Source organism: Lepisosteus oculatus, chromosome 28 (assembly GCF_040954835.1).
Source record: "Lepisosteus oculatus isolate fLepOcu1 chromosome 28, fLepOcu1.hap2, whole genome shotgun sequence".
In the NCBI taxonomy this organism is placed as follows: Eukaryota; Metazoa; Chordata; class Actinopteri; order Semionotiformes; family Lepisosteidae; genus Lepisosteus; species Lepisosteus oculatus.
Window position 1 is genome coordinate 8,996,823 of NC_090723.1, and position 25,710 is coordinate 9,022,532.

At 50.4% G+C, this 25,710-nt stretch overlaps 2 protein-coding genes across 8 annotated transcripts; one reads left to right on the plus strand and one right to left on the minus strand.

Moving 5' to 3' along the window:
- Positions 1 to 966: 966 nt before the first annotated feature.
- cbx1b (chromobox homolog 1b (HP1 beta homolog Drosophila)) lies at positions 967 to 11,928 on the minus strand. Of its 4 annotated transcripts, none has more exons than XM_015362362.2 (7): positions 11,681 to 11,928; positions 10,481 to 10,512; positions 9,180 to 9,288; positions 6,433 to 6,604; positions 5,699 to 5,879; positions 4,796 to 4,890; positions 967 to 4,595 (listed from the first exon to the last, which is right to left on the minus strand). In XM_015362362.2, exons 3-7 carry the CDS (start codon positions 9,226 to 9,228, stop codon positions 4,451 to 4,453), a joined length of 642 nt encoding a protein of 213 aa, XP_015217848.1. In that variant the 5' UTR covers positions 9,229 to 9,288; positions 10,481 to 10,512; positions 11,681 to 11,928; the 3' UTR covers positions 967 to 4,450. The 4 variants fall into 4 exon arrangements, with proteins under 4 accessions (XP_015217848.1, XP_015217849.1, XP_015217850.1 ...); XM_015362363.2 differs by having other exon boundaries at positions 10,328 to 10,512; XM_015362364.2 differs by lacking the exon at positions 11,681 to 11,928 and adding an exon at positions 11,130 to 11,670.
- Positions 11,929 to 12,468: 540 nt separating this feature from the next.
- LOC102690632 (sorting nexin-11) lies at positions 12,469 to 25,520 on the plus strand. Of its 4 annotated transcripts, none has more exons than XM_015362379.2 (8): positions 12,469 to 12,997; positions 13,918 to 14,070; positions 14,759 to 14,851; positions 15,168 to 15,254; positions 17,564 to 17,664; positions 18,072 to 18,170; positions 19,565 to 19,789; positions 21,483 to 25,520. In XM_015362379.2, exons 3-8 carry the CDS (start codon positions 14,828 to 14,830, stop codon positions 21,538 to 21,540), a joined length of 594 nt encoding a protein of 197 aa, XP_015217865.1. In that variant the 5' UTR covers positions 12,469 to 12,997; positions 13,918 to 14,070; positions 14,759 to 14,827; the 3' UTR covers positions 21,541 to 25,520. The 4 variants fall into 4 exon arrangements, with proteins under 4 accessions (XP_015217865.1, XP_015217864.1, XP_015217862.1 ...); XM_015362378.2 differs by having other exon boundaries at positions 19,598 to 19,789; positions 21,444 to 25,520; XM_015362376.2 differs by having other exon boundaries at positions 12,477 to 12,997; positions 21,444 to 25,520.
- Positions 25,521 to 25,710: the final 190 nt, after the last annotated feature.

Below are 25,710 nucleotides of genomic sequence, written 5' to 3' on the forward strand. Positions count from 1 at the left end.
GGTGGTGGGGGGGGTACTTTATGAATACCGACGATATTGTTTCAATTGTAACAGAGTATTGTTATATATAGTTATTCGTTAATAGGAAGGGGGGGTCGTTGTTCTTTCGCAACATTTTTTTTTTAATCAATAGCCATTCGTGTCTGGGAAAACAATGCTAGACTAACAATGGGTTTTGCGTGACTATACAGCGCCACCAGTAGGGGGAGCTACGTGTACAATACGTCAAACACATGAGTGAGAAGATGGAACACTAGGGCTGAAAACTGTTCTGATGGTGTGTTGCCTATTCTGGTCAGTGAACTTTAGGCAGCGATATCTGATCCATGCAGCAATGTTTTATAAGTAATCATCTTAAATGAATCAACAGGTTATAGTAAAAATGTTATACAGCACTTGCTTGTGCTTCTCCAGGTTTTCATTCCATTATGTGGTATTACACTTATATAGCGCTTTGATGAAGAATGATGAAGTATTCTGGTCCACAAGCTGAAGTCTCTGCCAAAAGTACACCTCCTTCAGCACAGAGGGAAGGTTCCATTTACTGGTCCACCAACAACAGCAGCCTGAGTTTTCTTAAGGCTGAGCAGGCCCAGTCCTGCTGGCCTTCTGAGATCTAGCTGTGAGGTGGGAACAATTGCATCAGCTGGGGCTGTAATGTCGTATGGATTGAAGCGGATACTCTCTTCTTTCAAAAAGGGCTGGATGAGATTGAGGATTATTTTAACTACTACCAAACAAGCCACATGGACTTAATGATTTGTTTGTAACCTTTCTTATATGATACACTACTGAGCCAGATAAAATGATGCGATGTCATTGGAAAACATTTTTCCATTAATTTGCCCAGGCTGTAATTTTAAAAATGTTCAAATGTTTAAAAATGTGTGCCATTCAGCTGAGCAGTTTGAATTGAAGACAAAAAAAAACTTCCCTTCCCCTGCATTCATTCAGAAAACACTCAGCAACAAATAAACAAAACTTTATTTTCAAAAAATACATAAATCAGACATATCACCACTTACTAAAACATTTAAATGAAGTCACAACAAAAACACATGCAGAAGAACAGATCTCATTTCTAACAAGCTTCAGTTGCTACGGTAACAGAAGGGGAAATTATAGATTTGTGAGGTGTCGATAGTAACTGCCACCAGTCCAGCACAGGAGTATGTAAATCCAGTTTTCTCAGCCCTGCCCCTAATATCCCATATATTGCATATAAAAACCTATTTTGTACATAGATATATCTCAAATGTAAAACGCACATCTTGTATGCAGTACAAAGCAAAAGTATAAAAACACATGACTGAATGCAAGTGGAATTTACAGGCCGGGGGGTCAGTGGGGCCCGGGACGGGACTGAAAAGGACAAATGTATCTGTGCTGCACACGTGGGACTGCTGATGATAAAGTTGCTCCTTGCTCTGCTAATTCAGAATAGACCCCCCCCCACCCCACCACCATCCCCATCGCTGTACCCCTGGTGCAGTCTTCAGTCCGGAGCAACTGTGGGAAGTCCAGGTTCTGACAGCCCTAGAACAGCACTCTGCTTGCTCCAGTCCCCCGTACCCCTTAGTTCTGACCTGAGAGAGATCCATAGGGAGGGATGGGCTTCCTCAGGCTTCCTGAGCACCTGCAGGCATGCAAAGCCATCTCTCCTCTGATTGGTCCTGAACCCGACGAGTGGGGCGTGGCCAGCACTGGGCCTAACTGTACCCGGGCCAGCCCACCCGTCTAGCAGCCCTGTGCCAGACCAGCAGCCCAGAAGTCACAGGGCTGCCACCGGCTGTCACAACGTGGGATCCTGCTCTGGCGCGGACATCTTCCAGCTTCTCAACTGGAGTTTGCCCCCCTTTTCTCCACCGTAGCTCGTTAACATTTAAAAATAGGCAAAAAAAAAAAAGCTATTCCAGCAGAGGAACTGAAAGTTGGGGAAACCCGTTTGAAATAAACAGCAGGGATTCAGAGAATTTTCTGGTTGTATCTGTTACAGGTGAGGTCTTAAATTTGATGGTGAAATTCTCTGACATTAACACGTTTGTTGCAGAGCCACATCTAGTAAGGTGGTTAGTGCTCACATCTTGGGTTTCAGTCTGGACTGGGCTGCCTTCTGCGTGGAGCCTGCGTGTTCCCACGTCTACGGCAGCTCTTGTCAGATCAGGAGTCCACAAAGACATCGGAAAAATCTACCTCTGGATTCTCCTGATTCAATCACGAAATGCAAAGGAGTCACCAGAAGTGGGAACTAGAGAGAAGCACACTTACAACTGACAGCAGGAGGCTCTCCTTTACACAAAGGGTTGTAGGAGTCTGGAACACAGTACTCAGCCATGTGGTTAAAACCAACACCCAGACCCAGACCAGTTAGCTCCTCAGCTACTTATAACCACATGGGCCAAATGGTTTCCTCTTGTGCTGTAGAGGCTTAGATGTTCCAGTTTCCAAAGGAAATGCTGGGAAGGTCTCCAAATTGCCCTAGCAATAGACTTGCATCCTATCCAGTTTGTCATCTCAAATTGTACCTAATTAGTGATGATGGATGAAGATTTACTGCAAATGACCAATGTCCTGTCAATACCAGTGCTTTTGCATCCTGGGCTGCCTGTCCCATTACAAGAGTCAGGACAGCAGGAGAGTCGGAGGACCTGCAGGCCACAGCTCTCTGGCGCTGGTTTAAAGACCAGAGATCTGACCCCCCACAGAACAAGATTAACAAGGGAATAACGCCTTAGCCTTTGAAGATAAACAGGGAGCAACTTTATGATCAAGTGTATCCATTCGACCCACCGAGAGAACTACATAAATCACAATCAACAGTTTTTTAAAAAACTTCTGCTTTATACAAAAAAACAGCTTTACGTTTCGCAAGGTAAAAGGTTAGAATCCTTAAATGCTCCCTTCCTGCCCCTCCCCCTTTCCCTTAAAAAGAACGTAGCAGTGTACAAAAACCACATTTTTTGTACAAACTCGACCCCCCCGCCCCCCCAAAAAAACACCCCAAAACAAATGCAAAACATGATGGAAGGTGTTAACTATTTCAACAAGAATGTTTAAAAAAAACGGAGTATGCTCTCTTCTGCGGGCCAGAGGAGCGCACGCAGAGCACGGTGGGGGTGTGCTGTCCAGCCACACCCGCCTGACGGACACAGACCCCTCCAGCAGAGCTAGAAAATGTTCCTGCTCTGAAAAATTAACCCCAGGTATCCAAACCACCTTCTGTGCTGGTTTTAAAACCAACCTGCCTTTTCACTGGGATACAGGATACGGCTGTACGACTTTAACGTGGCCATTTTCAACAAAAGTGCTCTGCTCTGATAGGGGCCGTCAGCACATGTATCTACAGTTCTTTTTCAGGGAGGTTTGAAAAGTCCCCCCCCCTGCCCCCCAGTCTTTCGCCTTCTTTAAAAACAGACGGGATGTGACACAAAAACAACCGCTATCCTGTCTGGGTTCTCCGATTGGACGAGAGCTTCCACAAACAATCAATATGAAGTTGAGCTCCTTCTGCAATGTTTCTTTTCCTTCAGTCTAGAACGGCCCTTAATTAGCTCTAGAAAAAACTATATATACACAGTATATAAAAATGCCGTGGTGAAAAGTCAAGGCCAGCATTTATGGGCGAAGAAATCGGCGGCACGGGCTGCACTCGGGTGCGACCGGAGGAACTTGGGAAGCCGAGGAGCCGCCCCCGTGCTGCCTCTCCTGCTGGCCCTGCACTGACAGCCCCACCCAGCCGGCCGCCATCTCATCCCACCCCCTTCCTGCTCTCCACTGCTGCTTCTCCTACCGCTGTTTCGGAAATCCGCGCTCCTGGGGAACGCAAGATCGCTGGCGCCCACACCTGACTGCCTGACCGCAGGGGGTCCCCTCCCCCCCCCCCGGTCCTGGTGACCCCCCACACCTGCTGGCGTTCGACTTGCCCCATCCCTATCCGAACCGATCCGACCGGCTGCTTAGCAGGAACGTGTGCAGGTTTTCCTCTCCTCAAAGGCTGCAGATTCGAAGCTGCTTGAGAAACGCTCGAGTAGTTCACGTAGGCGACTTCCTACACGCAGTAGGAAAACAACCGAGGCTGAAAACTACTAGCCGAGTTCAAATTAGACCCTCGATGAGGGCTTTTAAGAGTTCAGTCACTGACCCAAGTGCTCAGGTGGAACACAAAAGCTGCAGGTGTGAGGATCTCCAGGACCAGGACTGGGAACACCAGCCTTCCAGAACGGCCTTCTAAGAGAAGCACCTGGACTGATGAGCCAGGAATTGGACATCTGCTCCAGTCCTTCTCTCCCTGCTGGCTGCCCAGAGAGAGGTCTGGCATCCAAGGCCGGTGTCGTAGAAAGCAAAAACATGAAGCGACAGAGAATCGGGCTTTCCGCCCCCCACCCCCACCCCCCAACCCCCTCTTCGAAAACCCGCCCCCCACCCCTGCCCCCACTTCCACCCCTCTCGGCTAGTTCTTATCGTCCTTCTTCTCTTCCTCCTCGGAGGGGTAGGAGTGCCACGTCAGCCGCTCCTCGTAGAAAGAGATGACCACCTGCGGGCACTTGATGTTGGCTTCCTTCGCCGGCACCAGGTCTGCCTCGTCCGAGTTCTTCCTGCGGGGAGGGCAGAGCGAGACACCGTCCGGTCAAGGTCCCACTTCACACTCCGACACCCACCCATTACGCCACCCTCGCCCTCGCGGATACAGCCGCAGCGAGTCGGAAAACCCACAAGGGCCTTTCTCTCAGAACGGCACCTCCCTGGGGTTAACCTCCGACCTCTGACCCCCTGACCCTGCGCCGGCTGTACGCACCACTTCATGAGGAACATCAGCTCCCCGCTGGAGTCCGTCGCCCCGATGATCCTCTCGGGCTCCAGGCCGCGGGCGAAGCCCCTGGGCTTCTCCGGCTGAAAGAGAGGGGGCAGACAGGGTGAAGAGACGGGGCAGGACAGTGAGCCCACTCCCCTCCGCCGAAGAGCTGCCCTGCCTGGACTGCACACCGGCGAGCGCAGCACAGTCCAGCGCGAGCAGACTCCTGTCCAGTACCCAAATCACAAGCTCAACTTGTCCAGTCCAGGTCCTGCAGGGCCACAGACCAGCTGGTCTGGGAAAAGCTGTTAAAGGGGATCTACAGTGCCAGTTTCTCAGGCCAGTTACTAAACCTGGGTAACAAATTCATAGACGGTGTAAAAAAAAAACAACTTATTTTGAATCAAGCATAAAATGCATGGACTTATAGTGGGTCGGAATGGTGATGTGATGGGGCCCTTCCTGCTCGCTAGTCCCTGTGATGACTAATGTAATGTGATGGAAGAGTGAATACGTTCAGGTGGTGCAGCAGATATTTCATAGCAGAAATGTTCCCATGTGACCCGCGTGCAGAGTTAAAAAGTAGTATTTGTTGGCAAAACCATCTATGGGATTCAAAGAGATGTAGCTTGTGTGCGGTGTGTGGTGAAACAGGGCCGCATCGCGTCACATGCAGTTTAGGTGCCTCATTCTGAATCACACAGGATGGCGCTGCTGCGCACATTTCGAAATTATGTCTATTTGGTGATGTAAATTGGAGGTTTTACAAATTACTGTGTACATTTGACGTTTGTTGAGGTTTGAGTTGCTCAAAACATAAAGTAGTGCTGCAGTTCACCTTTGAACTGGTCCAGTTAATCCACAACTGACTGGCCAACTGACACCCCCGCAGGGCAAACCCCTCACCTCCTCTTTCCTCTTCTTGGGCCGGCTCTCCTCCCCGGCCACCTCGGTGTCGGACTCCCCCTTCCTCTTGCCCCCCGTCTCGGCCTTCTCCGCCTCGTGGGCGGTCTTCTGGGACTGCAGGAACTCGGCGATGAGATCGGGGCAGTCCAGGTTCTCCTCGGGCTCCCAGGTGTTGTCCTCGCTGGAAGGAGACGGACACGGAGGTCACGGGGGGGGGGGCAGCTCGGGGCGCCCTTGAGCTCGGGCCCTTCGGCTCTCGGACCGGCAGCTCGGCACCCGGGAGGCGACGTATCCACGGCTCCGCAGGGGGTGGGCCTGTGAGTGTGCCAGCGTCCGGCAGCCTTCTACCTACTCAACTGACCAATTAGCCACTTGATCAACACCTAGAAAACACAGCTGAGCGGACTTACACCTACGTGGCCTAAGTGCAGAACTAAGGTCTTGGATGGAATTGCTTCAGGACCACGACTCCCTGCTCCTTAGCGTACACGCATGGCCTGCGTCTCCTCTCCAGCCAGGACGGGCAGCTCCAGACCTCAAGCAACAGAACCCCACCTTTTACTGGCACCTGACAATTAGTAACCATTGAGGCCTAAGTGACAGGACTCCCTGTCCAGATAACAACTTCGGCTTAGGAACACCGCGGGGTCTGGTGCTGCCCACCTCCGCGCTGGGGCGTTCGTGCACGGACATGCATGTGGCGCAGGGCGGCGCGGGCGTCGGGGTGCACTCACTCGGAGAAGCCCTTCCACTTGAGCAGGTACTCCACCCGGCCCTTCACCACGCGCCGGTCCAGGACCTTCTCCACCACATACTCCTCCTCCTCCTCCTCCAGCACCTCCTCCACCTTCTTCTTGTTCTGCTTCTTTCCTGTTGTGGACGCCAGCTTGGTATCGGGCTGAGGGGCTGTGGGGCGGAGCAGGAGAGCCAGAGGACAGCACAGCATGAAACAGGACCGTCCCGGGTAGGACAGGGAGAGCTCGTCACGGGCCTGGGCCTGGGCCTGGGCCTGCTCACGTACAGCTGTCCCCTTCCACCGACATCGACCCCTGGCCCCAGGCAGGCTTCAGATTTCCACTGTAGTGGGTCAGCCATTGCTCGTTCTTCAGCCCCTTTTAACTCCTGCAGTTGCTGGGAGTCACTGGGAGGTGGAGCAGATTGCAGCTGCCCTCAACCTTCTTCCTCAGAATCCCCCCTCCCCCGACACGCACACGCCTCTGATACTGGGGTCTGTGAGCAGGACAAGCCTACCAGAGGACCCCCCGGGCGCAAGATGGCCAACCCACGCAGGAGGCTGACCGTTTCCCCGAGAGGAACGCGTGAGCCTGCTGCCAGTCTGGAAGAGCACCTTCATGCCGGGGAGCGCAGTCTCAAACCCGAGCTGGATGAACGCGTACCTTCACACTGGCAGCAGCATCAACTGCTACTCCCAGCCCCCAGAGCCCCTGGCTGTCCTGCACTGCTCAGCAGCTCAGCAAGGCAGAGGGGCACGTTCGTGTCTCCTGCGAAGGGCTCCTAGACAAAGCCCGTGACAGTGCTCCCGGCACAACTGGCTACCGTGCTACAGGCAAAACGCCAGCAAGTAGAAAAAGCACAAGGCGATTCCTTTTCTGAAACTTAAAAACTGACACTCAAGACAGTCACTTCAAAAAGAGCTATGGAATCACACCCATTAGAATGCGCTCATTTGGTTTTGAGAACAAGGTGTAAAGTGACAAGACAGTGACATGAAGCATCTTGTTCTGAGGGCAGACGTTCAGAAGAGGGTGGAGGGTGAGGGGACGTTCCAGCACAGGGATAAGCCCAGAGACCTGGACCTCCACCTCCATGGCCTGTCTTGCCGTTTTGGACACCAGGAATGAGGTTTAAGCCTTTTTTACCCTTCTGGTATGGCTTTCTATTAGTATTGCAGCTTTTCTTTTGCTGTAAGAAATGCAAATTCTGCTCGACAGAACCGCAGTGTTTGAGCCAGGGGAGAGCAGTGTGGGAAACTCCCCTGGTATTCGCTCCTGCACAGACATCGCAGGCGGGGGGGGGGGGGGGGGGTCAGGAGGCCAGCTGGCATGACACCCATGCCCCCTGTCCCCAGATGGCTCTCTGCGTCTCTCCGCCCGGAGTGCCGGACCCTGCCCTGTGCCGCCCCGCAGGGCGCAGTCAGGTCCGTGTGCAGAGGCGCCAGCACACAGCGCTGGTCGAAAAAACCAACCGACAGCAGAGACGCTGAACGAGGCTCTGAAGCGCAGGAGGGGAATTCTGCAGGGGCGGTCGGGTCCAGGCGCCATGCTTCTTCCGAACTGATCTGCACTGGCTTGTCTGGCGCCTGGCAGCTAAGAAGCAAGAGCCATCCTAACACGCACACACCTTAACCAGGGAGGCCACCGGAGGCCCAGGGCTGCCTGCACAGTGGAGTCTGGAGGGGGAGGGATGTGTAATTATCGCCAGCAGTGCAACTGGTCTGGTGAACATGCACCACTAAGCAGGACTCCCCCACTTCCACCATGTGGTTTCCAGCTGCTTGCTTTAGCACAACGGGGAGCACAGGGCTCTCATTCGAGAGGGCCAGCTCTAGGGAGCTGGCAGGGGAAGGCCCTGCGCACTGGATCTCATAGCCTGCTACTCGGAAAGGAACAAAAAGCCATCGGAGACCAAGTTCTCAAGCGGTACGAACACAAAAAAGTCAGTACAGCCACACATTTATAACAATGCCTCGCACCTTCCCATACAGAACAAAGCACGAAAACAACAAGGAGAGAAATAGAAATGGCTCTTTCACGAGTTTTGTGCTCGGGCCACTGTAGCTGTTCTCTTCAAAGGAGTAGTTCTGCACGCAGTTTCAGTTGAAAACACCCCCTCCCCCCCGTGCCCGAGCTGGGCCGCGGCCAGGCGACGCAGGGTCAGCCACACACCCCGACCCGACAGCGGGGACATCCCAGACTCCCTCTGGCCTCTCCAGGGCTCCGCGGCTCTGAGCGCGTGGACCGAATCATGCTGGAGGTCCCTCTGGGGCGGATCGCTGCCTCAGCTCTGCCGGGGGGGGGGGGGAGGGCCAACCCCTGAGACCCCCAGCTGCAGTGCCCAGCAGGCCATGCAGTCTGCTCCTCGAGCAGGATAGGTCCCCTAGAGCCTTCTTCCCCCCGACTTCTCATAATAATAATAATAATAATAATAATAATAATAATTGCTTACACTTATATAGCGCTTTTCTGGACACTCCACTCAAAGCGCTTTACAGGTAATGGGGATCCCCTCCACCACCACCAGTGTGCAGCCCCACCTGGATGATGCGACGGCAGCCATAGTGCGCCAGAACGCTCCCCATGCAAAGCTTTTTGCAAACATGGTCCCAAAATGCTTTGAACTGAACAGCAGTACTCCTTTCAAAAAAACTCCAGCTACTCCTCCCAAAGCCCCCCGGCCGCCCCCCCCACATTCAGAAGACAAGACACTGGTAGACTTGGCATAGAAGAAAGGTGTCTGTGACCTGCTTTATTAGTGGGAGCGTCATTACAGGGAGCTGAAGGCTGACTCATACTCCTGGAGGAAGAGTCTGTCTGTCTAACGACCTGGATCCTTCTCAACGTCAACAGAAGCTAAACAGGGTGAAAGAGTGAGGGGGGGGGGGGGCAGGGGGGATCATGAAGCACGAAAAGAAATCACAGCGGTTTAAAAAAAACACATGGCACCGCAGGGAGGCGGGCGAGACCACAGGGCAGGGCAGGGTGGGCCCGCGCAGCCCCCCAGACCCGGGCGCACAGAACCCGCGCTGGTGGGGCTCCGCAGGACTGAGTCGGCACCCTGCGCCCCACCCCAAGGGTCTCCCTCGCTTCCGTGCGGCAACGTAACAGTTCTCACAGCAGCGCCTGGCCTGACAGCACGCACACGCGCTCAGCTCTTCATCATCATCATCATCATCATCACAGTCACACACTCTTTGAGACTCCCAGATGCAAGGTATCTTTTTCCAGGTGACAGCGCAAGCAGGGGCGTGTGTTTTTCAGCATCACGCAGGGAACCCCAGTCGGCTAGCTGAGCCCCATCTGCGCCCCCCCCACAGCCGGGGGTCCGGAAGAAGAGGGGGTGTGTGGGGTCCCCTCGCCCAGTCCTCCCTGCCAGCGCAAGGGCAGGCCATGAACTGGTACTGCACCACCATCCAAAACGGGGCAAAATCGCTAGGGAAACTAACCCAAAGTGGCCAGTTGATGTCACCTTGGCAACCGGGTTTGACCAGTTAAAAGTCACCCAGGCCCCCTGGGGACACCCATGGCTGCCCGGGGTATCTACTGGGGCACCAAGCCCTCTTTCCCAGTTTGAGAGGCCCAGACCACCGCTGGGCTCTCAGTTCTGATGAAAAAGGCTGCTGCTTTTCTGATTCTTTAATGTTTACTGGTGGCTCCAGGAAATAAACGCTCTTGGCACAGACCTCCGAGTGGGGAGCTGCCTCAACATGCACAGGCCACTAAGGAACAGGTGAAGATTGATTCTGGGCTGAAAGGAAAAGAATAAAGACACAACGTTTCTCCCTGTCAGCCAAAACCTCGCGTCTCCTTTCAGCCCAGAATGAAGCTCTCTCTTATCTTCTGGCCAAGACATTAGGACACACATCTCAGACCCAGCTCCCAGTATATCTACCTGTATCGTCAATTAAACAACTGCAGGATTGTGTTAGAGGCGGTTTTCAGAAAGGTCTTTCACAGCTTGAGGGCATCGGAATGCAACATGAATAGACTGGTGTTGTGGCTCAAAGGCCAGCCGGCAGCTTCAGGAGGTGTCAGATTAACTTACCGCGGTGCCACAAAACTACCTCTGCCGCAGCACTGAAGAGACAGAAATACAACACATCGGAACTAAGAAATGCAGAAAATCAGTCTCTGAGAGAGACTCTGGCGTGTACATTTTCACCTGACAGTCAAACATGCTTTTAGTTACAGTGCGTGAGAATTCCTGCAGCACAATAACACTATTTCACTCTACTACGAGCATCACAAAAAACCTTTCTGCCCAGCGATACCATCGAGCGCTGAAATAATAATGACTATGGTTCTTAAGCGCACTGGAAATCAGATCACTTGTCAACTGCAAAAATATCCTTGCAATTCTGAAGCGCTTTGCATCCCAAATAACCTTACAGCGCTTTGAATAGTAACTTGGTACACGAAACTAAGAATTAAGAAAGCCCACCTACGCTGCAATTTACCGATCTAGCGAAAAGAAGTTTGCTTTAAAAAAAAAAGCTTTGCTCGGCACTTAATAGGACGGGTCTGAGGCAGGAGGGTGAATCCTTGTCGCGCAAGCGCTGCGGTTACGAAGCGCCGTTAAATGCTCAGCAGAGCGCAGCCCGATTTGAATTAGCAGTCCGTGCAAAATAAAGCCACCGGCTTGCATAATCAGATCTTCGCAAGAACAACAAAAAAAGAAGAAATATAGCACCCACGGGGACTCACGAACTCAAACTCCGGCTTGGCTGCAGGCTGGCAGAACCGAGATCGGAGGAAGAGGGGACTGGGCGAGGGCGGGGAGTCGAGCAAATTCGAGCAATCCCTCCCCGTTTCGAAACCCTCAGACGCCCGGGGAGCAAACCCCGATGTTGTCCGCGCACGGAGGCCATTACGCTCTCGAAGTGCGCGCTTCCCCTCCGCCCGCGGTGGGCGTCTGCCGAGCGGCTGGGCGCTGAGGCGCTCGGGTTGCTACAGCCCGTCCGCCGTGCAGCTCTAGCTGGCTACCCGCCTCCTTCCTCCATGTTGCTCCCCGATCGCGACAGAAACCCCAGCGCTGGCAGGGGAGGGGGGGAGGAGGCGGCGTGCAGGGCTCCCCGGCCGCACAAAGCCGTGGGCAAGCGACCCACGGGATGAAACTGCGTCACGCACTCGCACACACAATTGCACGGGTCCTGCAGAAGGCATGAGCCCCGTGCGTCTGCAATTCCCGTGTGTCGCTAGGGCACGCACCAGCGCCAGCCTCAAGGAGCAGAAAACGCAAACCTACCTTTCAGCAGAAGAAAAGCGATGCTCGGGTAAAAAGAGAATTAAAAAAAAAAAGTTACTGCGATTTTGAACCACTCGGCCCTCGTCGTTATCTCCGGCCCAACGTGTCTGCAGAACCTGCGATTATTTTTTTAAAATAAGAAGTTCAAAATTCACGTCTCCCTGTTTTTCTCTCCCTCTATTCTCGACACAAAAGGCACCCACAGCCTCATCGACCCGCCACCTCGCGCCACGCACTGCGCAGGCGCCCCGGCGGGCCTGGGAGGTGAAGGGGGCCGGGAAGTGTAGTTTATTTTTCTAACAAGGCATTCCCCCCTTCTTCAAATTCAAAGAGCTTTATTGGCATGACCGGCGAAATACAATGCTTCCGAAAGCAATAACCGTTGGTAAATATTGACAAGCATTCAGGACAATGAGATAATATTACTCGAGAGGCCCACTCTGTCCCTCAGGCACTGACCGAAGATCAGATACTGGACTGTAGCTCTATTGAGTTTCCCCTCCCCTGAAGTAGGATAGGAAGTTGGTCTGATTCTGGCAGGTGCGGAAATTTGTGGGTTTTATGTCTTTTCCTGTGGCAGAATTGAGTAATTTCTTCCAGTGTATCAGAAAGTGTACCTCTGTCTCCAGTTTTTCATGCTCTCTGTGTCACTCAGTTTCTATGGGCAGGCTGTGGACACTGAGGCTGGCCTCCGTCAGGGTCTGTTTCACCGTGTGGTCACTCACCTGTCCAGCGTGCACTGTCCTTTTAGGATCAAGTCACGTTTGTGTTGTGCTGTTTGTGTGTGTGCGCCCCCCAGGGGATGAGGTCTTTGCACTGCGATTGGGCTGACTCTGATCTGGGGTGTTTTAGCTGTGCTGCCCCGAGGTTGGATAGTGTCGGTGTGATTCAGGACTGGCAGGCTGAGAGCACTCATTTCTTTTGTTCGCAAGCCGGTGGTAAAGTCAATGAGGTCGATAAATTCGCACCCAGAACATCGGCAGCGCGACGTCTGCATCTGATCTTTTTTATATCGACAGCACGTCTTCAAAAAACAGACGAACGAGAGCTGTGTATACGTAAACGTGACGGCGACTGTGGCTAACGTTCCCAAAGTCCCAATCGGAATGGAAGTTGCATCCTGTCTAGGACACTACAGCGCTAACATTAAATAGGCATAAAAAGTAGAGAAAACTACAACTCCCAAGGAGCCACCGCGCGTCACTGCCGGAGAAAAACAAATCGCATCGCCCATGAAAGGACAGAGCAGAAGAGTTCCGTGTCTCCAACTTTGACGACAGGCCACGGCAGTGAGTAACAAGGGAGCTTCAACAGAAGGTATGGGGTTTTTCTAATCACAATTAAAGCATTGTGATATAACGTACTTTAGCGTACTTTCAGAAAAAAAAAAACAGACGAGGAATTTGTATTCTGTAGCTTATTCCTGTAACCAGTGGCAATAACCTCTTACTGGTGACTGTAACTGCTCCTCACTATGAACACGCGTGGTCATTTGAGCGCTGTTGTTGTGGGATATCTTTGCTTTGCTTGTACGTTAGTTTTGTCGAAGGGCATTGATATTGTGGTTCAATAATCATCCCCGTTTTTAAGGTGCAAATAAGTCCAATAACAGGTGCTGGTATTCTCAATGCTGAGTCAGGTCTGTTCTTTCGTACTTGTTCAACGTCTCGTCGATGATGATGATGATGATGATAATAATAATAATAATTGAAGGGTTAAAAAGTCTTTCTCTGGACAGCATGTTCAGCAAAGCACCAGCTGCGACATTAAATGTATCTGCTGTTGATAAGACCAGGGGCCTGCCGACAAAAAGCATGTTTTAAAAATCCCAAGGAATTATTTTTGTGAAGAAGGCCAATTGTAACTACATGCTTTTAGAAAACACTGATAGCTTAATTACGTAGACAACTTCTGATTAAAGTAGAAGTTTGCATAACAAATAGAAATTAACTAAGATTGAAGTATTTTTTTTCTTTTCGAGACTTAAGCTCTTTGTATTCTTTATCAAGTAAGTGTATAAAAGGTCAGCTGTAACTTTTCGTGTTAGAACTATCTTCCTAATTCTTCCTCTCTTTGGCCAAATATACAATAAACTCCTCTTCTGCTCGACAACAAGGTCTGTGGTGGATTTTTACTCTACAAATAATAATAATAATAATAATAATAATAATAATAATAATAATAATAATAATAGTTCTCTGTAAATCTCTCTCCTTCCTGTCATGCCTGTGTTTTAGCAGAAGACACTAGGCGCAGGTGACACTGCACAGCACAGTGACCAGCTGGGAACAGGAGCAGAGATGTGAATTCACAGTCTCCCAGCTCTCACACAGAGTCAAAGAGTGTAGGGAGCAATGCCACTGTTGGAGACCGAGTTAAAGAAACGTACTGTGAGTATAACTAGAGTCGACAGTCTTCATTATGAAATATTTGAAACCCTGTGGGACCAACCTGTTAAAAATGCAGGGTGTTTCGTATTTGGTCCTGACCTTTCTGACAGAGACCGAGCAGTGTGATAAAGAAGGGGGAAAAGTCATTTGGACTTACTCCGGCAGAGTTGTTTCTTGTGGTTTTTCTCCTTGTCGAATTGTTCTGGGCCTGTGTTGGTGAGGGCAGGCTGCCTAGAAGGTTCTGCACTGTGGGGGTCGGTGGAGGACAGGTTGTCTTTGAGACAGAGGCCAGATGCAGGACAGAGTGGCACCACAGCGACTGTGCTGAAGAGGAGAACGGTGTCTGCCTCACACCTTCTTCCGTCTGGGTCTGCGTCCGGCGGGAATCTCTCCCATCGGGGGAATCAGTCCTACCGGAGAAGTCGTGCAGAAGGAAAAAAAAAGTTTCTTTTAAAAAAAAAAAGAATAAACCCAAAAGAAACCTAGAAAAAATACAATTATATTTTGTTATGAGTTATGAATATCTAAATTCCTCTTCCCCAAGTTGGAAATAGAGGTGTCAGCAAACATTGATATCTTGGGCAAGTTAGCAGTTTCAGAAAGCAATAAGAGGAAACATTAAGGTCAAGACAGGTTGTCTCGTTGTGATATCTCAGGATTCAGCCCAGGGTGTTTCTTTTCTTCCCAGAATTCTGTGACCTCCATGTTGCTGCCTGTTTTTGCCCAATGATATTGAAGGAGGAGCCCAAGGATTAGAATGATCAGAAATCAGGAGGAAGACGTAAGAAAATGTCTTTATTTCCGGTAACTGAAACTGTACAGCTAGACCAGGTCAGGGGCCCAAGCTCCACCCATCTTCTCCATCCTTAGGCACTGCTTTGTGTTTGCTGGCTGTTTCACACACCTCATCTTCCTGGTCCTTGTTACTTGGTCCGTGAGTGTCCTGTGTCTGCTGCAGTATTGATCATACCTTGATCAGCACTTCCAACTTGTCTGAACAATTTCTCTTGACCGTATTCAAGGGGAAAGTTGACTTTTATCGGAAGCTGCCTGACCCAAGCCCCCTCCCTCTCCGCTCTGCTGTGTCTCCCGTGCAGGAGTTCATCGCTGTGAGGGTCCAGGATCCAAAAATACAGAACGAGGGATCCTGGAACTCCTATGTGGACTTCAAAATATTCCTCCACGTAGGTACCGCCTCTACAGTTCCAGACGTGTCTGAATTCCGCTGTTTAAAGTGTCTCGGCTGGGACCTCCTGCGAGAACTTTAATTCCATGGAGAAGTGAGTCTGCAGACAAACGCCGCTGTAGTTTGGCCAGAGTCCTGTCACTGGATGCACTGGAAGGGGTCAGTATGTCTTGAGGCCAGCTCCAGGCTGAGTGTGGGGATCGCTGTCTCCTGACCGGGCCTTCATGAGGAAGGATTAGCTGTTAATAGGGGGAATGGTCCTAAGACCGTTTTCTCCTTTAATTCGCAGTATCCAGTGATCTGGACTTTGCTTTAAACCTCTTAACTTGGGTAGTAAAGTAGCCCAGTGGGAGAGGCTATTTTCAAAGGGATGGGAGCACTGCAGACTCACCCCTTGGGGCAGTATTGGTCTGTGTCACTGTGGAGGCAGATGGGTGAGGATAACCCCTCTTCAGAAGACCGGGGAAAGAATCAGAGTCCGGGCTACAGAGCAGAAGCGATGATCAGGCCTTCATTTCAGCTGCAGTTCAGGCGCCATCCAGCAGCATGCGAGGAACAAAAGGCTTTTGTCTCCTTTTTCTTTCTCTCCCTGTTTCCCTTGGCAGAGCTCTCTTTACAGCCAGATTAGAGAAGTTACAATCCTCACTCCCACACAGCCCCCGTTTCCAGCAGCTGGGTGACAGCCCTCTCTTGCCTTCCTGTGATCAAAACCTGAATTTGTAGCTGCCCGCAGTGTGCACATTATGTGAGAATCACAAGAATATATTGTTAACAAAAGAAGCATTTTAAACACAAGCTTTTTACAGATGCAAGGTCACTGGGGCTTAGATTATAGGCAGAAGTGTTATGATTGCAATATTTTTTAGATTAGCGCTGTGTTATATAAAAGATAAATTAAAAAAATCCTTCAACTGCGAATGCAAGCGTCTACTCCAGCTCAGCTCTGAGAGGCCCAGAGCCATCTGCGCCAGTTTCTCTGCCTTTTCCCTGTTCTGAAAGGGTCAGTGATACAAAGAGATTGTGAAAACCTACTGCTCTGTGCCCTGGGTGGGCACAATGACCTAGAGTCTAGCTGACCTAAACTGCAGCCCGTATCAAACAGCAGCAAGGAAGCCGGCCCTGTCTTGTTCTCACACTACACAGGGTGCTGACCAGTGTCAGCCCGCTCAGGAAGCAGTGATGGTTCCGCTTTAGGGCAGAAATCAAGCAAATTTCACCTCGTGAGCAACAGAGAGGCTGTGCTGCGACATCAGAATATATGTAGCTTGACAGACACTCTTCCCTTTAAAACGGGCACTTTTCCATGTGAAGTACCTTACGGTCCTAAGGAACTTTGGGACTTTCCACAAAACTCAGATTCCACATCTCGCTTCCTGCTGCCTCCAAACAGCAGCTCGTCCGCTCTCCCTAGATAATAATTGATGGCTTCTTCAGCAAGAGGAACTTGCTCAGTGAGGAGACTCTTTTGCCTGGGCAGAGGCTGGCGGGCCGGTTCTGTCTGTAGAGAGGCACATTTGTGCTGGAGCACGCAACAGCGACTGGAGCGAGGGAGGATGTGCACAGCCTGGTTTGTGGTCGCTGGTGAGAGACGGTGCTTCGACTGCGAGACTCACTGGTGGGTCGTCTGTAAACCCCGTTCAGACACTGACATTTCACTTCCTAAAGAGTGCAACCTGCAGATCTCAGGCTCTCCTGTTTATTGTTTGGTTTCCTACTTGTACTGTATCATCTGGGTTAAAAAGCGTTAAATATTTTAAAGCTGTTGTGTGGCTCAGTTGAGCTGCTTTTAAACTCTTGTAAGGAGTTTAAAAGGGAAGGAGCCTTGTTTAGTTTCTGTGTTGCTCTATGATTATTATTTCTATAAAATTATTGGCGCAGCTGCCTCACAGCTCTTGGGTCCTAGGTTCGATTCTGAGAGCGTGCTTGTTCTCCCTGTGTTTGTGTGGGTTTTCTCTGGGGGCTCCAGTTTTCTCCCGTGGTCCAAAGACATTCTGTCCTGTTTAAATGGGGTCGCCCGGCTTTTCCTGAGGGACGGACAGCCAATCCAAGTTGCAGCCCGAGGAATTAAAGGCGTGCAAACCAAGCAGGCAGCTGCTAAGAGTGTTCCGACGCCCAGATGCACCACACGCGTGTCTGCCGAGGACTAGAGAGCACTGATCTCCCATCTGTGCCTCCCCCCCTTGCCAAAACGGACCCGCCCCAGAGGCCACTGAAGAGATCTCAGCCCCTGGAGAGAGAGAGAGAGGGAGAGAGAGATTTCACTCGGCACTAAATCAGCGTCCCTTCACTGTGACTTAATCTCCGCAGACCAACAGCAAGGCCTTCACCGCCAAGACCTCCTGTGTGCGCCGGCGATACAGCGAGTTTGTGTGGCTGAAGAAGAAACTCCAGAAGAATGCCGGATTAGTGTGAGTATTCAGGGCTGTGTGCCAGACTGCGCCACTGTTGTAGTGGTTGCAACACTATTTAGTGCTATTATTTATAGCTGTTGGAGGAGTAGAGTAGAGGTTGTGTAGTGGTTGGAATTAGAATTACTTGTGTATCACTCGAGCAGAGGAGTCTCTCATGTACCTTTTTTGTCTCGCAGCACATCATGTGTGATGTCTAAGCCAAAACTCCCTACCGTAGTGGGGGAAAAAAATGTTTAATAGTCCAGCTGAAATCAAAGCTGAAGAGAACTTGAGGTTGTAACTGGTTTCACTGGTGGCCGGTGACCCAGAGCTCTGACTGGACTCGGGACGGGCCGCGACCCAGGTCCGAGGGGGCTGATGGCACCTGCATGGCACTGCTCTCCCTAACCCCCTCCCGCCCACAGGCCGGTGCCCGAGCTGCCCGTGAAAACGCCCTTCTTCACCCTCGGCGACGAGGACTTCATCGAGAAGAGGAGGCAGGGCCTGCAGCACTTCCTGGACAGGTCAGTGTCGGTCAGCACCGGTCAGCAGAGCTCCCCCTGCTGGGACGCCCTGAGGGACGGACTGGGCCTAATCCCCACGCAGGGGTTGAGCTTGTCCTGTAATAATAATCCACGAAAAACAGTCCGTCAGGTCACCAGGGGGAGAGCATTATTAACTGGGCGAGGCCAATCACAGGAGAGACTGCGACTGTGATTCTTTTACAGCACACTGTGTTAAAGGACGGTCTTCAGGAGAGCTTGAGCCCATAACCCCTTCCCGTGTAAAGAAGTCCTGTCTGCACTGGAATACCTAGCTGATTTAACCAGATTTGATGGAACCCTTAGGTGAAGTTATAATTATTTACCCCCACATAAACTTAACGCAACACCTGGACTGGCTTTGCCAAGCGTGGCCCTGAGCCCGGAAATTGTACCTTTTCGTCTAATCAGATTGAGCCTTTTCGAACGCAAACGTCCGTGAATCAGAGCTGTGCTCTGGCTCAGCGGGTCTGCTGGAGCGGAGTTCTGGGCAGCTTCGTTAGCAGGCAGGCGCAGGGGGGCAGCCCAGCCGGTGCTGATGGAGATGGATGGAGAGAGACAACAGCCGCCGCCGCCCCCATCGCGCTTGTGTTCGGCAGACATGCAGCTTGTAAATTAATGTAGTAAATCTCTCCTCGCGGCCCGTGAAATATGGCCATGTTCAGCCCTGTTTAGTTTTTTTTTCCCCACTCCATAATAAAACCTATTTTGGATTTTTTTTCCTGGTTCTTTGGATGGGGTGCCGTGTAAATAGCTGACCCTGCGCTCTGACCCCCAGCTTCTCTCCCTGTCTGTGTGTCTCACGGAGAGCAAGCTGGGGTCTGTGAAAAGATCAATTCTTAATACAAGAAATTGTATGTGGCCAATAAAGTGATCTTATCTTATCTACTGACAAGGGTTTGAGGAAGGTAGAGCAGGCAGAGAGTTAAACTGGACTATTTGGAATGACTTGTGAAGGATAATTAAGGAGAACTGTAAGAAGCCAGACAGCAAGAACAACTGCTCTTCTGCATCAAAACATTAGTTAAAGAACCAAGGGCAGAAGAGCTGGAAAATGACTGATTATGTGCGTTTTCCTCTTATCTAACCTGCGAAATATAACATTACATGTATATAAGCTGCTGTACGTCTTGCAGTATCTGTCTCCTGCAGTGGCTCCTACGTGTTGCAAAGTGTTTCGGTTTGAAGACCGTTCCACTGGGTCCTCATCTCTCCGTTTGAAGGCTGTCCTCGAAGCAGCTGCAGTAAATAAATCCAGATCTGTTCTGTGTTCCTGTTGTCCCGAGCGACATCCTCTTAGCCCTACGGCTGGGTCTTGTCGCTGCAAAGCGCTCAGCGTGTTTTCAGGGGGCCGTGGGTGTGTCTGCCCGCTCCAGGGTCCTGCACATGACGGTGTTCCTGTCGGACAGCCAGCTGCACCTGTTCCTGCAGACACAGCTGGCCCCAGCGGACATTGAGGCCTGCGTGCAGGGCCACGCCCACTACACGGTGACAGACGCCATCCTCGGCTACGCCTCCTCCAATCAGGGCTGGGCTCAGGAGGAGGAGGGCAGGACCCAGGAGCCCGGCCTTCTTCCTGTGCCATACGAATGGGCAGGAAGGTGAGACATGTTGCTTTCACATTAACATGCAGTTTTACTGCTGTCTTCCTGTAGCCAGCTAGTACGTCTCTACATCAGTCTGTATGTCTGTCAGCTTGTGAATCCGTCCCTCTGTGAACCTTTGAGTTCATCCATCCAGCCATTTTCACTTCCGCTTCTCCTGGTGAGGGTCGCGGTGAAGCCGGAGCCTACCAGGCAAGCAACGAGTGCAAGGCAGGGTGCACCAGGCAAGTGCAAGCCAATCAGACACGGGGACAATTTGGAGGCCACAGTAAGGGCCTAGGGGGGAAATTTGGCCCGGACACCGGGATAACTCCCTACTCTTCTCCAGAAATGCCCGGAAATCTTTAATGACTCATCTGAAAGATGGCGCCCACTACAGTATAGTGTCCCTGCCACTATACTGGGGCATTAGGACCCACACAGACCACAGGGTGAGCACCCCCTGCTGGTCCCACTAACAGCTCTTCCAGCAGCAACCATAGCTTCCCAGGAGTCTCCCATCAAGGTACTGACCAGGCTCACACCTGCTGAGCTCCAGTGGGCTGCCAGTTGAGAGCTGCAGGGTGATGTGGCTGCTGGCTCCCCTTTGGGTTCAATAACAGATAAAGTACTCAGCGCCCTGTGTCTGAAAAGGCTTATTCAACTTATTCATAATATTGAATATTCAATATTCAATTTTATTAAATGCAACAATTTCGTATTTAAAGTGCTCTTCAGGCTGCTGAACATTCATTAATTCTAGCCAGTTCTTTTAATTCTTTTAAAAAGACTTTTTTTATTCTGAATTTAAGGCTAAATTCCCATGCACCAAGATAATGCCTTTGTAACTGTTCCTTAATCCCATGTTAATGTAACCCTGGTAAATGCGGGTGATTATTGTGCGATCATCTGTTTTTCTTATACGCAACAATGGACATACACATTCATTAAGTAAGACTGTGGCTGCATACAGAAATCAGGAATTAATGAAGATGTACACCACATTTTAAAATTAAGAGTCCTGAGTTGCCTATCATTGAGGTCTGTGTGTGCCTAAAGTGAGGGAAAGAACATTATTTTCACGTATTGTCCTCTTAATTTGTTTAATTTGTCAGGAACAGGGTGCAATTAACAGTCAGCAGAGCAAATGTGAAAAAGATGACAGATTCTCTCAGCTTCTCCAGTGAGAGAAAGGGCATTAGTCGTTATTAAACTCTAGTTGAAGGCACACAGTATTGAAGAGACGGTGTTGCAGTCTAAGCAAAGTCAATCTCAAGACCCTGAAGTAACTGTTACTCAGCTGGGGATCAGGGGTCACACTGCGTGTCTAAAACTGGTGTTTTGTCACACCAAAAGAGAACGCTCACCAGAAAGGTACAGGTTCCTGCGTGTTACAGTATTTGTTAAGATGCTAGATTGATAATATAACCTTTATTTTATATACTGTAGCACCTTCATGGTGCGTCATCTCAAGGTGCAAGCTTTTTTAGCATTAAATCAACTTCTCGCAAATCTCTCCCTTAAAATATTCAGCTACCATAAGGAGGGAACAGAGGTGTTTCCCGAACCGGAAATAACGAATAACATGCTAATAACCCGGTGTGCATTAAAGAACGTCGGCTTCAGTGATGTTGAAATGAAAAGACCGGATTTTTCCTCTTTCTTTCGGAAGCCCAACCCCGCTCGTCCCTGCCGCCCAATGCGAGAGCAGCTCTGAGGGGGGCACCCCTGCGGACGACGCCCCCGGCCGAGCGGAGGGCGGGGTCTGACCGCGCGGCCCCGAGAGCACCACTGGGGAAGAAAATCGGGACGCAGACTGGGTCGACTCGATCGGCAGCTCTGAAGGGGGATTTCACTACCCTTGCGGGGGACAGATGAGAGCCGGGACCGGACCGGACTGGACCGGACCAGTCCGTCTCTGCAGCGCCGCACGGATCCAGAACTCCCCCCTCCTAGTGGCCTGCCCCTCTGAACCGAGAAGGGGCTGACAGTGAGAACTGAAAAACAAACCATTTCCAGGGGACAGTCTGGGCTTTAGGTGTCTAGGGTTTGGATTAATGGGAGTTTTAAGGGAATCAAAGCTGTATGCTGCCCAACAAGTAGGAAGAACAACTCAAGGGACCTATTTCCAGGGCCCTGCGTCTCTGGAGACTTACAAAACCGCCTAGACCTTCTACAGTTAAGCTTTAGAAAAACACTTGGTTTTTTGTTTTTTGAAGGCAGGAATGATACAAATTATTCCCTCCCCCCACCACCACCTGATTCATTTTGCTGTGATTTGGGAAACCTTGTGTGAAACATCTTAGGCACTGATACCTTAGTAGGTGGCAGGTAACAGTTGACTTTCAACTCTGTCATGGGGTCGGCTGTTTTGTTTTGGATATTCAGATATGCAGAGCAAATGTTGAGTTACAAGGAGCCGAAGACTCCTGTGAAGTTTTTCAGACCCAAAGGCAGGTGGATCCAGTTCAGGGTACAGCCAGCTTCACGATAGGATGTGCTGTGTTTTCCACACATTAATGAAGGGATGAGGGAATTGGGATCAGACCCACACAGTTCCCAGTTTGGCCTCTTGTTCTCTGTGCATGACAGTGCGCCGCAGTGGTCATGCTGTCGGATGAGATGTGAAACTGATCTGTTGTCAGTGACTGTGCATCAGCAGTTTGTGATTCACAGGTCCGGCCCCTAGCTTGTGGAAGTCATTGGGGATGAGTAACCAATGGTTTTCCACACATCATACTGCATACATACAGCAGCAGGTTCTCTCCAGGCTGGCAGAAACAGTCCCAGTTTATCTGAAATATTATTTTTACGTTTTCCTAAATTTGGGGTTTTTCATTGGTAAGGTAGAGACCAGCTTTAGACCTTCTGGTAGATTTCACAGGGAATAGAAAAAAATCTGATAATTCCTCTGCTAATAGAACAGGGGAAGAACTTTAAACATTAAATAAAAGTTTGCACATTCGAGACAGACATTTTCTTCTCCTCAGTAGCAGCTCAATTCAACTTCCCTTTACCAACAACAAATGAAGCAGAATTTGTTCCTGTTTCTGGAGTCTTTCATTCTCAGTCCAGTTGGAGTGAGGACCGCTGGGACAGAGCAGTGTCCATTAGTCCAACATCTGAGGGCTTTAAGCACCAGCCATGACACTAAACCACAGCCTGCTGTTTGAGCTCTCTCGTTTGTCACAAACAGTTGAATTGTATTATGTCTACATTGGCATTTTTAAAGCTTGCTTGGAGATAAATGTAGTTTGCCTGCACTGATATACTCCATGTTATACACAGGAAAGGCAGCTTAACTGTAGCTGGATGATGGTAGTTTTGTAAAACGTGATTGAACTGTTTCAGAGGAATGGCACGACACAGACTTCAAGTCTCTGTTCAACTTCAGACCACGTGGCAGCACACAGGAGTGTGGCTTCAGAGCTGTTTCTCTTGCAGCCCTTTCGGAAAAGGGACTTACTGTACACTTACTTGGGGGGAAGAGCTTTGAGATCACCGCTGTCCGGCATCGTGAGCGCTGTTGTCACAGGTGAGGTGGCCTTTGGAAAAATGTTTCCAAGTGGTGGCGCCAGTTTCCCAGATGATGGCCGCGATTTCTGACCGGGGCTGAATTTCAGGTGCTCCACAGACTACACGCAAGTTGCGGAGCTTGGTTTCCGGAGTCTTTCAGGGCGATTCTAATGCGACCCTGCTGGTGGCGAAGGTTAACGTGCGCAGCCTGTTGAGCGCTTGACTTCTTTATCATGTCACAGCTAAAGAGAGAGGTTTTCAGGCACAAGATGAACAGCTCGTTAGTGCATTCTGGCCTGGGGTGGGGGGGGGGACGTGCACGTCGGCAGGGGGGTCGTTTTTCTTCCGTGGGCAGGGACGGGCGAGAGGAAGGAACAGCACGTCAGGCTTCATTAGCGGCCCAGGGCCTATTTCGGTTCTCTCATTTTTCACGACGGTGGGAGCTGGTCTAACGGCGCAGCGCAAACAGAGGTGACTTTGCAAAGGGAAAGGGGAGTGTTGCCGCGCGAGGAAGGAAAACGCTCTCTTTGTGCACTTTGCTGTACCGTGGCGTGAGCCTGTATATCCAGCATGTGCCGCTGTGTGCAAAAGTTTGGGCACCCCTGGTCACAAAGTGAAAAGAAGTTAACGCAACCTCTGCAGGGTCCAAACTTAAACATGACATATTTCTGCACCTTTGAATGCACAATTACCCTTTATCTGGGGAATTTAACAGATTGAATACAGCTGTACAGTACACCTAGCTTTGACAGTACAGGGTGCTATCTCCTGTACCTCACACAAGTTTATTTACTTACCCCAAGAAGCAGTTTGGCAGTGTGCTCTTGGCAGGGGATCCTTGTTCTAGCGTTAAGAAAACGCCCTTCTTGTGAAGGAGCTCTGGAGCAGCAGGGTCTGACTCCAGTCCTGGGAGCTGCAGACCAGGTAGGTTCACAGGTAGCTTTGAAACATCAGTGTGCAGGGTTCCAGACAGGCTGCTGACTCCTCCTAATTAAGCGGCTACTCGTCAGGATGTCTGCCTGAGCGAAAAGCACAAGACCGGGGCTGGACTCTCCCACCAAAGTGAATAGAGGCAGAGGGTGACCAGGACTGAGGTTTGTGACAGTGTGAGCCCTAGAACTGGGGCTGGGATTAGTACTTCCTCTGAGATGCACCTCCTGCCTGTCAGCAAGTATGAGTTTTCAAATTCTAAAGCAACCTTTCATTACAGCTTACAGCTGGGTGCTTTGTCAGATAAAGGTGCCATGGTGATTCTAGCAACTTGTGTATGTACATGTGCAAAGAGTTGTGTATTGCCTTTACAGTGGATTCATTTTTAGGACAGAAAATTGTATTTTAGATGTAGGCATGCACAGATGTTTGTTTTAACTGAATTCTCCTGACTGCGCAGTGTGTGTGAATCTCCCATGGGCACAGCTACTGATGGGAGCGCGGGGTGACTCTTGGCACTGCCTGTGCCCCCTTGTTCCCCACTGAGCGCACAGAGGGGGAGCGGCAAGTCCAGGGGAGTATCGGCTGCCGCTGTGAAAACAGAAGTGCAGGAAATGATGATTTTCACAGGCGCCACCCTAGTTAAGTCCTCAGGCCATGAGTGAGAAACACTAAAAAGTGTTAGAAAAAAGAGCACCCCATTCTGAACACCCATCTGAGGACTCATTCAGTGGCAATCTCGGTATCCAGTTTACCGAACACCTTTTTTTGCACTGAAGTGTTTCTTGACCTCACTGATGCTCAGTAGCTGTCTTATGTAGCTTTGCAGAGCTGTTGTTCAGAACTGTACAGACCCACTGCTTGTAACTCAACAGTGCCAGATTGGTGGTGTCTAAAGAATCAAATAATGAAATAACTTTTCTTCAGCTGACTTCGAGAGCATCGAGGCCCGAGTTGAAGCCCTGCTTGTCTCCTTGGGCATTGTTGAATATTAATTTGAATTTTGTGAGAAGCGGCCCTCGTGAATTTTACAGCTCTGCCGCAGGGAGTCTGAAGCTGTGCTCCTGGAGAAGCAGGCGCGAGCTGCAGGTTGTGCTGATGTTTGAGAATGCGTGCAGAGAGCAATGTGGGACAGGCGCCTGACTGGGATTACTGAGTGACACTGAGTAATGAGCAGAGAAACAGGAACTGGAACTGCACACACGCAAGTCCCATCCCTGAAAAGCAATGTAAACGATTAAATTATAAAACAGACACTTTCGGTTATTGTGAAATGTGAATAAAGTGACTATTTGCATTGACAGTTTCCTTGTGCAAGTTGTTTTTTTTCCGGACAAACTCTTCACGATATGAAACGGAAGGATCTTCATGTGTGTCAGACTCCACTCTTGGGTTTTCGTAAATTTCACATCTGAGCAGGTTTCTGTGGTTGTTCATGAGATGATTAATTATGTGCCTTGTAATTAAAAGTGATAAAGTAACCCAGAATTCTG